The 13,488-nt window shown below is 41.6% G+C and overlaps 1 protein-coding gene across 4 annotated transcripts in view; it reads right to left on the bottom strand.

Moving 5' to 3' along the window:
- The window catches only part of tnrc6ba (trinucleotide repeat containing adaptor 6Ba), a 140,570-nt gene that overhangs the window by 34,302 nt on the left and 92,780 nt on the right, over positions 1-13,488 (bottom strand). For all 4 annotated transcript variants that reach the window (XM_055663122.1, XM_055663123.1, XM_055663124.1 and 1 more), the window contains 2 exons: positions 9,032-9,053; positions 3,005-3,343 (listed from right to left, as the gene is read on the bottom strand). In XM_055663122.1, the coding sequence (XP_055519097.1) occupies positions 3,005-3,343; positions 9,032-9,053 (361 nt within the window). The remainder of the gene's footprint in view (positions 1-3,004; positions 3,344-9,031; positions 9,054-13,488) is intronic.

Genomic DNA, 13,488 nt, shown 5'->3' with positions numbered 1-13,488 from the left:
CTATTAAGGTGGATTCAGGTCTACAACCCCCACTTATTTAACAACAGTGATAGATGAGGGGAAAAAACCCTTTGGTCCACACCGACCATCAATCATCTGTATACCAGCTCTATGTCCTACACACCAGGGACAATTTACAGAGGCCAGTTAACCTACAAACCTACACGTCATTAGTATGTGGGAGGATATCAAAGCACCCGAAGGAAACCCACGCGGTCACAGTGAGAACATAACGTGCCCTTCATAATGTTAGGGACAAAGACCCAATTTATTTATTTGCCTCTGTACTCCACAATTTCAGATTTGTAATAGAAAAAAAAAAATCACATGTGGTTAAAGTGCACATTGTCAGATTTAATTAAAGGCCATTTTTATACATTTTGGTTTCACCATGTTGAAATTACAGCTGTGTTTTCACATAGTCCCCCCATTTCAGGGCACCATAATGTTTGGGACACACGGCTTCACAGGCGTTTGTAATTGCTCAAGTGTGTTTAATTGCCTCCTTAATGCAGGTATAAAAGAGCTCTCAGCACCTAGTCTTTCCATCACCTTTGGAAACCTTTATTGCCGTTTATCAACATGAGGACCAAAGTTGTGCCAATGAAAGTCAAATAAACCATTATGAGACTGAGAAACAAGAATAAAACTGTTAGAGGCATCAGCCAAACCTTAGGCTTACCAAAATCAACTGTTTGGAACATTGTTAAGAAGAGAGAAAGCACTGGTGAGCTGACTAATCGCAAAGGGACTGGCAAGCCAAGGAAGACCTCCACAGCTGATGACAGAAGAATTTTCTCTATAATAAAGAAAATCCCAAAACACCTGTCCGGCAGATCAGAAACACTCTTCAGGAGTCAGGTGTGAATTTGTCAATGTCCACTGAAGACTTCATGAACAGAAATACAGAGGCTACACTGCAAGATGCAAAATAGGATGGCCATGTTACAGTTTGCCAAGAAGCACTTAAAAGAACAACCACAGTTCTGCAAAAAGGTTTAGTGGACAGATGAGACGAAGAATAACTTATATCAGAGTGATGGTAAGAGCAAAGTATGGAGGAGAGAAGAACTGCCCAATATTCAAAGCATACCACCTCATCTGTGAAACACGGTGGTGGGGATGTTATGGCCTGGGCATGTATGGCTGCTGACTCACTTATCTTCATTGACGATACAACTGCTGATGGTAGTAGCACAATGATTACTGAAGTGTATAGACACATCCTATCTAGATGCAGGAAACATGTCCCCGATGTTGGGGGGAGTCCAGGGGACAGTTGACGAATAAGGGGCAGGCCATTTAGAACAGAGATGAGGAAAAACTTTTTCACAGAGAGGGCTGTGAATCTATTGAATACTCTGCCTCAGAATGCAGTGGAGGTCAATTCAATGTACGTTTTCAAGAGAGAGTTGAATAGAGCTCTTAAAGATGGCGGAGTCGGGGGATATGGGGAAAAGGCAGAAACGGGGGGTACTGATTGTGGATGAACAGCCATGATCACAGTGAATGGTGGTGCTGGCTCGAAGGGCCAAATGACATACTCCTGCACCTATTGCCTATCTGCTCAAGTTCAAACAAATGCCTCAAAAGTCATTGGCCAGCAGTTCATTCTACAGCAAGACAATGATCCCAAACATACTGCTAAAGCAACAAAGGAGTTTTTCAAAGCTAAAAAATGGTCAATTCTTTAATGGCCAAGTCAATCACGTCATCTGAACCCAATTGAGCATGCCTTTTATTTGCTGAAGAGAAAACTGAAGGGGACTAGCCCAAGCATAAGCTAAAGATGGCTGCAATACAGGCCTGGCAGAGCATCATCAGAGAAGACACCCAGCAACGGGTGATATCCATCAATCGCATACTTCAAGCAGTCATTGCATGCAAAGGATATGCAACAAAATACTATACATGACAACTTTCATTTACATGACATTGCTGTGTCCCAAACATTATGGTGCCCTGAAATGGGGGACTTTGTATAAACACTGCGGTAATTTCTACATGGTGAAATTACATGATTGGTCTTTGTCCCAAACATTATGGAGGGCACTGTACAAACTCCGCACAGAGCGCACTCCTACTCAGGATTGAAGCAGTCTCTGGCGCTGTGAGGCAGCAGTTCTACTATTATGCCAATATGCAGTCTAATTTCCCTTTCCAAATGTTGATTTGGTGGCTTTTGTTAATCTTGCACTAAATCAAGTGGCCAACCTGTCCATAATAAATAATTATTTGAAAAAGGAATCGCCATCGGGGGAAATAACTATGATTATCTGCCTCTGTGTAATTGAATACCTAGAGAGCCATCCTGGAAAGGAGAAAATTCACAAACAGTACAGCTTGCTGCAACCACCGTCATGAAATTGGCAACAATAACTGTCTCTTTAATGCTTGTCTTCCAGAGGTATTATGTGTCTAGAAATGCTCACATTTATAATTTGTCCTCTGTTGGTGATAGTTTCTATCCAGTATTTCTATAAATTAGTACCAAAAAAATCAGTAATTCCACTGGGTGAGGAAACAGTATCTGTGTATTGTGCACACAAGGATTTCACTCTTTTTATCTCATTTGATGCATAACCTTGTCTCAAGAAAGTATCGCCAAGTTTAGGTTTATTATGGTCATGTGTAACGAGGTACAGTGAAAAAAATGTATTATGCATGCTATCCCAACCAGATCAGATAATGCTATACATACTACAATCAAGTGAAACTGGATTACAACAGAGAGCAAAGGCAGTATGGAGGGTAGATGGTGTCAGGGGTAGTGTCTGGTCTGTGCGATTGCTGGATTGCATCTACAACTCTCTGTAACTTCTTGCGATCTTGAGCACAGCCTGTACAGTGGAATTGAACAAGATCTTACAGTACTGCTACTGCAAAATCAGTTTAAGAACCTTGAAAAGCGATCTAATATTCACCATTCTTTCGAGTTTCATCTTTGATATTGACTTTTCCCAATAAAGCCATCAGAAGCTGAGAATGAATCCCACCTACTTACCCACTGGTGTACTGCCGTGCTGCAGTGGACCGTTGGGTTGCGTCAATGGTTGTGCAGTGCCGGGGTTTGATCCCGGCAACCCAGGAGGCCCCGCCCCACCTCCAAGAAGTCCACAGGAAGGCGGAGGGGGCTGACCACGTTTTAGTAACACTTTGTGCTCTTGCTGGCGAAATCGAGGAGGCACCTCACGGGGCAGATAGCGGGCGGCGTTCTGTGGCTGGCCGTTGGTGGCCACCGCCCTTTTGGCATTGTTACCACCGTTGCCGGCTGGTGTTGAAACACTGCCAACTGAGGTGGCAGTTGGAGGCTGGCTTAAGCTTGGCTTCGTCGCTTCGGGCACTGGGGAAAAAATGTTTACAACAATTAGCCATTGGAAATTCAGATATATATGCAAATATAGAAAGGACCTTTAATTTCCTCAGGATTAGAAAGGAAAAATAAAACCCTTTAATATTTTACCAATTTAATTAAAGATGAAAGGCTTGTCTAACTAAATGTTTTCAAAGTAATGAAGGACATTAACAAGGATCAGCCAAAACAAGTACAGACAAGATCCAACTCTGCTGAGTGCACTGGCCGTGAAGAAAAGCAGCTTAAGTGTAATTTTGACTCGGAGAAATGTGGGCACATAGCTTGCTCCAGAACTTTAGCACATAATATAGGCTAACATATCAATCAAGCTTTGAAGGAATGATGAACTACCACAAGCACTACATTCTAGATGCAATTTTACCTCATGAGCAGTATCTCAAACAGTATTACAGATTGATGGTATATTTTACAAGTTATTCACATTTTAAAGTTTACAAAATCCAATTTGAGAAAAATCACTTGAACTTGCACTGACCGTTAGCAGCTATGTCACAATGGGATCTCATTTACATAAACTGTCCGTCAGCAGTGTCCCACCCCACAATGATGTCACAATGGGATCTCATTTACATTTAAAAAGTCCATTTTAAAAAACACAGCAGCGTTCCATTTAGATTGATGTTATATTTTAAACTTCAAAAAATTAACTTTTCACTTTAAAAATCAAACTTTTCACTTTAAAACTTGCTCTGCCTGTTACAATGTTACCAAATGACAGTACACCCAATGAGGGTTTGGTTATTGTTGTAAGGAGAGAAATGGAGTGGTGGAGGGGAGACAGGACACTCAGTACAATGAGATTTGTCACATTGTTATAAAGAGAGGGAGAAAGTGGGGGAGGGGAGGATTGTTGTTTAATGTTATTTAAACATTATGTTTAGTGGTGGAGTGGGATAGGGGAGAGGTGAGCAGTGGGGGAGCAGGTAGATAGAGGGAGAGGAGGGGTACGGAGGGGAAATGGGTTATGGAGGAATGGAGGGACTGAGGGTAAGGGAAATGAGAGAGAAGGAGAGGTGAGGGAGGGAGTGGGGGAGGGGAGGAGGAGAGGGGAAAGAAGAGGGAAGGTAAAGAGGAGGGGGAGTGCTGGGGATGAGGGGAAATGAGCCACGCCTGCGCAGTTGGGGGCTATGGGTGAGTAGTGGAATACTGCGTTCGGGGCCCAACCCTCCCATGTGACAGGGACCCATCGGGTCACACTTGGTTTAGTTTTTTTTTATTACTAAATCTCTCATCTTGTTTGTTTTATTACTAAAACTCTCATCTTGTTTGTTTGTATATATGTGTGTTCCCGAAACTCCGCCAGAACGGTACACGATAGCGCTACAATTTTAGGCCCACCTTACTCATCATTGTCCTGTGATGTGCATTCGCCAAGTTTCGTTCAGATTGATGTTATATTTTTCAAGTTATTGACATTTTAAAACTTAAATTAACTTAAAACAGCACTCCACTTGCCGGCCGCGACTGGGAAGCATCTCCCCACAGTTGGGAGGGGCCCATCAGCCGCGTCACAATTGACAACATCGCCCCACGCGTGCGTAGTGGGCCCGGCATCCGCGCCTGCGCAGTTGCCGCTTTTGACGATTTTCAGATCGCCATTTTTTTTTTTTTTCCTTGCCTGGCCTCACAACGGGGACACAACAGCTCCACGGGTAAGTTTCATTCTATTTTACAAATGTCTCCACGGGTCCTCCATTCACTTTAACTTAATTTCTGCTGTCAACGGCACAACTTTGAACGCGGCAGTCGCACCAGCGCAGTGCGGGTCCATCAGCCGCTCATGCGCAGTTAGGTGGAATATTGCATTTGGGGAACGGGACCCAACGGGTCTGCACATGGTCTAGTTTACACATAAATATTAAGTCATTAGCTGCAAAGGTCTTGGGGGTTTCTTGAAAATTTTTAAAATACTATATGAATGCAATTTTTCTTCCAGCTACACATCAGTTAAATTGGTAATTTATTAAAATGTAGTTACCTGGGAACATTGGGCTAGGAAACTAATGATTGTACAACAGTCATCCTCTTCAAATATGAGCGTGAAATGGTACATTTTCAAGCTATGCCTACTAACTTTGTATAATAACTGTAAAATAGGCAAGATGCTCAAGGCTTTTTTTGACAAATTCATTGAACTATATTAAGCGACTGTAGGCCAAAGATACTAATATTTTGTTCAGCCTCTGCAAGACTGCTGCTGTTTTTTACTAATTTAGGCAATTATTCCACATGCACCTAATCTGTGGGGTGCACGTAATAACGCCAATCAAATTCATTTAGAATAGGAATAAGAACTGCTAACAATATTGTGCAAGGTTAGAGTCACAAGCAAAACAGTTCCAAAAGCTGCCAACCGAGTAAATATTAACACGAGCCATCTGCACAAATAATTTATGGATTAGCAGTCAGAGAGATGAAAATGGGATTCATCAGAGACTAAAGGTGTAAGCCGTGTTATCAACAGCACTCACTTACAGAAAATCCACGACTGATTTCCTTGCACTTACCACCACCCCGCCAAATGGGATTTCTGAATGTGTATTTAAATCTGGAGTGCTGATATCACTCGAGCATTAATGCAGAAAAACTATTGAACCTCTCAGCGATAAGGAATAAATTGGAAAAAGCTGGAAACACACAGATCAGTAACTATCTCAAACAGCAATTTACCTCCCACTTTTACTCCTGTTGCAAACTGACATTTTCAAAGACTTCCAGCAATTTCTTCTAATCATTAAGCTTTTATTTGCAGTTTGGGCAGAAAGTATGTCATAATCTTACTAAATAGCAAAGCAGCCCCAAAAAACTGAATATCCTACTCCTGCCACTTTCTATGTTTTCCTTCTTTACCAATTGTGGTTGATGATTAGCTCTTCAGTGTTTAGTTATCACTACCCTTAACCAGCTCGAGGAGTTCTGCAGCATCAGCACAAAGATGGCACTCTTTATCCACTCCTTTGTCCATCACTTGCTACAGAAGCGTTTGTTTTCAAGCCTCATGTTTTAGTGGCTTCCACATTAAGACAGGTCCAAACCTAACAAAGGCGGGGACCATGAAATGGGATAAATTTTTGAACATATAATGGACAGAGAAGGGGGGGGGGGGGGGGGGGGGGGGGGACCATAAATCTGGAAGAGAATTTGAGGGTTAAGACATTTCAGTTTGAAACGGAGAAGGGTGCAAGAGGGTAAAGAATGAGGAAACAAACCAATAGCTAAATTCACAGCTATATTTACAGCTACAAACCCCCTGGATTTCAAAATATGTAACCCAGACATTCACAAGGAGAAATGGTTTACGGAATCCAGCTTTAAGGATGATGACTATTTAATGGATACAATGTGCATCAAGGTTGAAATCACAAATAAAAATCTGCCCAAGGTGTCAAACACCCATTATAGATTGTACCTTGTCTATCTTAGATTTATTGGGCACCTGACAATTACATACATTTTTGCAAAAATCAAAATATACATCTACCAGCTGATAACACAGTCCAGAATTCAATTTTAAGATAGGATGCCATATGAAGCTAATGAGAAAAGCCCATTAAATCCCTTCCACGTAACATTGCATCCCTATGCACAAATTACACATAGAAGGCAAAATAACTGCAACAGCCAGGTGGCTCCTATCTTCACGGTGGCACAGTAACACAATAGTTAGCACTGCGGAATCACAGCTGCAGGGACTCCATACAGCATAAAAAGATGACTCCATATTGCATAAATTGAATTCTTAATTGAAACTGTGCATGCTGTTGCAGAGTGGACATTCTATGACAAAGCAATACCAAGATATGAAAACATATTTGCTTTCAAAGCCTTTTCCAACACTGCATGAGACCCAGGGTGAAAAGGGGACACCAATCTCTCCAAATGTATTACATTATCTACAGAGCACAATGTGGACCCATCAGTCTTTACACAGGAATAGCAGTTCCTCTGTTCAGTCCATCAAATCTAATTTACAATTGGTTGTGATGGCAGCTCGTTTTGACCCATTTGAACTTTCTTTCCCCATCTTCATACTTATGCTTTGAACTTATTTTAAATGCTTCAGTATCAATAACCTTTTGAATCAGTGCACTCCACATCAGCACCCGATTTGAACAAAATTGCTTCTTCTGGAATTGATTTTTAACTAGGTTACCTCAAATGCCACGGTTATATTCCCTTGAACTGGATTCCGCCTCCTGAGGGAAAGGATTGCTTCCTTACCATACAGTCAAATTCTTTCTTCACATTTAATGTTTTAGTATATTAAAAGTCAGATATTGCAAATTAATTTATAGATTTGAAATGCACAGTTGAGATCTCATGCATTCCCAGCGATATTCTTTGTATAAAAGGTTATTAGCAACATTTGTCCAGTTTCCCTTAAAAAATGTGATTCATTCAGAAGTAATTGTTGGCTTGCACAATGTCAAAATAGAAGATGCTTAAATAAACTGCTCAAAATTCCAGCAAGTAAAAGCAATGGGTGATGAAACATTAAGTCATTCAACCCTCTCGATTCTGACACAGCTAACTCATGTGGCACGTGGTTGAAGATGCTATAATTAGGATCCTATTACATACGTATCTGGGTAATAGCAGTCCTAAAGGGTAGACAAGGGATAGAGAATGAATTAACTAATGCTGGTTACCTGCACTGATCACATTCCAAATACTCACCTGAAAACTAAACATTTAAAAGAGCAGAAAGCAAGAGCCTTCCAAAGCTGAGAAGACTAACACCACTCGTGTACGAGTAGGAGAGAACTGCAGATGCTGGTTTAAATCAAAGGTAGACACAAAATGCTGGAGTAACTTAGCGTAACAGGCAGCATCTCTGGAGGGAAGGAAAGGGTGACGTTTTGGGTCGAGACCCTTCTTCAGGCTGATGTCAGGCGAGAGTGGGCGGAACAGAGGTAGAAAGTAGTCAGAGACAGGAAGACTGGTGGGAGAACTGGGAAGGGGGAGGGGATAAAGAGAGAGGGAAAACAAGGGCTATTTGAAGTTGAGTAGTCAATGTTCATACCGTGGGGTGTAAACTACCCAAGTGAAATATGAGGTGCTGTTCCTCCAATTTGCACTGGGCCTCACTCTGACAATGGAGGCAGCCCAGGACAGAAAGGTTAGCTTGGGAATGGGAGGGGGAGTTAAAGTGCTGAGCAACTGGGAGATCAGGTAGATTTAGGCGGACTGAGCGGAGGTGTTCAGCGAAACGATTGCCGAGCCTGCGCTGATGTACAGAAGTTGACACCTAGAACAGCGGATTCAGTAGATGGAGTTGGAGCAGGTGCAAGTAAACCTCTGCCTCACCTGAAAAGACTGTCGTGGTCCTTGGATGGAGTCGCGGGGGGAGGTAAAGGGACAGCTGTTGCATCTCCTGCAGTTGCAGGGGAAGGTACCTGGGGAGGGGGTGGTTTGGGTGGGAAGGGATGAGTTGACCAGGGAGTTGCAGAGGGAATGGTCTCTGCGCAAAGCAGAAAGAGGTGGAGATGGCAAGATGTGGCCAGTAGTGGGATTCCGTTGGAGGTGGCGAAAATGTTGACTTCAAAAAGAGGATTATATGCTGAAGGATATATTCATGAATGAACTCTCTCTGTGTTCATCTGTGCGCATAGATATAGATAGAAATGTGTCTGCTTCCAAAACAAAGTCTCTCACCTTTGGTTTTTTGTTCTGTAACCTGAAACACACAAAAAGAAAAATGCTGGTCAGTTCACAGCCATGATTCCAGTACCTATCAAAAAAATCACTAGCAACTAGCAGGCTCCCAATATTTTTTCCACCATTGAGGCCAAGGCTGAGGGTTACTGTCATTTTGCATCATCCTTCCACCAGTCTCTGGAGGACAGTGCTGATCAGCAAATATAAAAGTTATAAAATACCATATGGTGCCCATCATAATAGTGTACACCTGAGAGCAGTTACCAGAAATAAAACACATTACTAATACCCGAGTAATTACTATTAATTTGCACTACAGTATTAGAATACTTTGTTACCCGTGCATAAGGGCAAAGCAACAACTAAGTCAGCTGTCGTGGAACAGAACTTTATTCAAGATAGAGGTCTGATGATCCAATTTAATTCATACACTCTGACACAATGTATATCAGACACTAGCAGGATCAACTGCAATAATGTCACTGGATTTGATTGGCACCTTGCTAAACCATGGGGTCAGTTGCACAACCCTGATATTTGGCCAGAATGCTCTGATGAAAGGAGAAAGAGAAGTGGAGAGGAAAGTGCTATTGTAATCATTTCATCGGCAGGTCTCAATCAGTTGGGATCTGTAACAACATCTCCTCCTCACTGACCATTTGCAGATGCACCTTAAGGCTACATGGCTAGCCTTATGCTGTGCTCTCTTGACACCCATGACTGTGTGGCTAAGCACAGCTCCTACAAATTTGCCAACAACACCATTATTGTTGGCCGATTACAGGTGGTTTGAGGCAGCGTACAGGCAAAAAACTGAACACCTGGTGACTGATGCTGCCATAACAACCTCCCTCTCAACGCAAACAAAACCAAGGAACTAATTCTGTTTGAAGGAGGGGTCCAACCCAAAACATCACCCATCCTTTTCTCCACAGATGCTGCCTGACACAGAGGTAGACAAAAGTGCTGGAGAAACTCAGCGGGTGCAGCAGCATCTATGGAGCGAAGGAAATAGGCAACGTTTCGGGCCAAAACCCTTCTTCAGACCAACACATTGTGTCTGTCTTTGGTATAAACAAGCATCTGCAGTTCTTTCCTATACTAGGAACTAAATGTTGACTTCAAAAAGAGGAAATAGGGAGACCTTGTGACAGTTTTCATTGGTGGCTCAGCAATGGATAGATTTGGCAGCTTCAAATTCCTAAGCATTAACATCTCAGAAGATCTGTCCGGAGCCCACCACAAAGATGTAATCAGAAAGAAGGAGGACTAGTGTCTTTATATTCATAGAAGTTTCAAGAAATTCAAGCCATGTCACCAAATACTCCAACAAACACTTACTGAAGCACTGTTGAAAGCATCGTGATTGCTTGCTTGGTGCAGCAATTATATCGCACTGATATGCAAGAGGCTACAGAAAGTGGCCCGGTGCATCATGAACACAGCCCTTCCTACCATTGAAAGCATCTACATGAGGCCCTGCCTCTAGAAGGTGGCATCTACCATCAAGAATCCCCACCATGTGTGCTGTGTACTCTTCTCGTTGCTATGCTGCTACACTTGGGGGCATGAAGTACAAAAGTCTGAAGCACAACCCCACTAGGTTCAGGTTCAGCTACTTTCCTACGACCATCATGTCCTTGAACCAATTTGCACAACACTAATCCTACCTCGGCATCAGAACACTACTTGAGCAAACAGGCAGTGTGTGCTCAATTCAGCATTAAAAAGAAAGACTGGTGTTTGTTTATATATATCAGTGAGAATGGTGGGAGAGGAGGTAATACACTGAAGTACCTTCAGGCTACACGTGGACAAGAATGATATGCATCAACAAATCCTCACAGCAAAATAATATGCTGTATGGTCATTGATTTGGGAATGAAGTAGAAGCCAGAACATATGCCCTTATACTGTTCTGGAACAGGAACATTGTGACATTAAGATCAAGGTCATCTCAGCATAATAATGAAATTCCAGGTAGAAGTTTAAAAATATCTGAAGTTCCATGTATTAAGAATAATATGTTCTTGTTTAGCCATCATCAGTGTTATAGGACTGTCTGCATTTATTAGAGTGATACTGTGTGGAAACATGTTCTTCGGTCCAACTTGCCCAAACCAGCCAACATGTCCCAGCTACACTAGTCCCACCTGCCTGCATTTGGCCCATATTCTCCAAACCTGTCCTATCCATGAACCCGTCTAACTTTTTCTTAAACATTGGGATAGTCTGTGCCTCAACTACCTCCTCTGGCTGCTCGTTCCATGCACCACCACCTTTTGTGTGAAAAAGTCACCCCTCAGGTTCCTATAAAATCTTTCCCCATTCACGTTGAACCTATATTCTCTGGTCTTCGAATCACCCTACTAACAAGTTCATAAGACATAGGAGCAGAATTAGGCCATTCGGTCCACAAGTCTGCTATTCAACCACAGGAGATCTACTTTTCCCTCTCAACCCCATTCTTCTGCTTTTTCCTGCGTACTGCAGACAGCTTTTTGCTGTAGAAGCTTGCTGATGATGCACGGTAAGTAACTACAAGTTTAGGGGCTTGAGCTACAACGTGAATTGAAAAACTGCATTCACATAACCAACGATGCAAAAAACTCAAAAAATTAAACATCGAGTTTGAAGTCATTATAAATGGCCAAATTGGCAGTTTCTAATTGCTTTGTGTTTTGATCATCTCGTCCATCTACCTGCAACTTCATATTACAAGCATTTTGTTTCCAAAATGTACAATCAAGTGAAATTAAACAATAGGCCACTAATTTAAAACGTATTCTAGTATGCAACAATGTAAATAGATTTGTATAATGGAGTACGCCTTCATTATCGTAAAGCAGCAGAAATAGCCAGCTCTGATGAAGAAAGAGAAAATTAGTTCTCCAAACCTGAACTGTCCATATCTACTGCAGTCCATGTGATATGGGCTCGTTTTTCTCCCTCCATTTTGCTCCTTTAGCATCCTGATCTCCTGCGCACATCGTCCTGCCTTGCATTTTTCACAATTTGCATTCCCACTGTCTCAGTCCCTATTAACCCACTGAATGAATGTATTATCTCTGCAACCTATCCCAATGGCAACCCTGGCCTCACCCTGTTACAGATATTCCCTTTTGTTCTATCCACCGCTTTCCCATCTTTAACCTCAAACTATTTTTTTCTCTCTTGTCCAATTATAACAACAGGCCTCTAGCCCAAAATATTACAATTTTCTTTCTGCAGCTTCTATTTTTATTTCTAAAATATGTATTTTGATTTTAATTCACAATTGCAGTTACTCTGCAGTATTAATTAATCATACACCACACTTTGTCTCTCACCCCACCATGCCTCATCAAGCTTTCTGATAAGATCTGAAATTAATATCCAAGAGGCTCTTAACACTTCTGGATAAAATGTCCTCAATTAACAAGGAAGAAGAGGTCAAGACAGTTATCAACTTGTCAAAAACCTTACTTACTCTATAATATTCTCCTTCTGATGTATGAATTCCTAACAATCATTCTCTACTCTATTACTATGCTACTAGTTTATCACCTCGTTCATGTCGACAAGTAACAAATAATACTCCCAAATCTGTTCTCACAAACCAATTTTATAACCAACAATCAAATGAGACACAATCAATCAACAAAGTCTGGATTAGAACCTCACAATAAAAGGTGAAAGACCAATTAGATGATGCTACGCGTTCGTGTTATCAACAGTTTATTCCAACTATATGGGGCAGGTTCACAAGAAACTGCACTGGATGATTGAAAACCATAATGTGTCAAATTTCCTTCTGTAACAGTGGACATTTTAATGGAATGAAATACGTGATAAAGGAAAAAAATCTGATAAAGAATCTGCCAGTTATACATTTCTTAATTCTAACCAGAGTCTAAAGGCCATTCAGAAAAAAACTGAATTCAATAGCCAAGTGTTTTTCAAAAAGTGAGCTGTCACACTTTAAACTCAGACAGTAAAGATTACTCTTGTCATGAAATTGCATTTATCCTTCCTTTCAACTTTAGCTCCATATTCCTTATGTTTGCAACCACAACAAGAGCAACAAAAGACTAAAAAGACTAAAGTGCTGGAGTAACTCAGTGGGTCAAACAGCTGAAGAATGTGGAGAAGTGACGTTTTGGGTAAGGACCCTTCTTCAAGAGCAAAATCTGAGGAGATGGTTGAGGCTGGGACTGGTATGGTAATTCATAGAATCTTACAGCCCATCATGCCTATAATAGTTCTTTCAGAAAGTGCTCTGAATTTTAAATTTATACCAAAGAGCGACTAGCCCAGGTTAGGGCTCTGTTTTCCCTGCTTTCTTTTATTGGTCAAGTTTCCTGGGCTTGGCATTGGATATGCCCTCTGCAGCTAAACATTCAATTCTTACCTCAGATCCTCATCACAGCTCTCTGGCATTTCTTACAGTCACAACAAGGTGTCATAGTAGCGGA

Source organism: Leucoraja erinacea, chromosome 37 (assembly GCF_028641065.1).
Source record: "Leucoraja erinacea ecotype New England chromosome 37, Leri_hhj_1, whole genome shotgun sequence".
Taxonomy (NCBI): Eukaryota; Metazoa; Chordata; class Chondrichthyes; order Rajiformes; family Rajidae; genus Leucoraja; species Leucoraja erinaceus.
The sequence above is the reverse complement of the archived record's forward strand: the minus strand, read 5'-3'. Positions and strand labels throughout refer to the sequence as shown.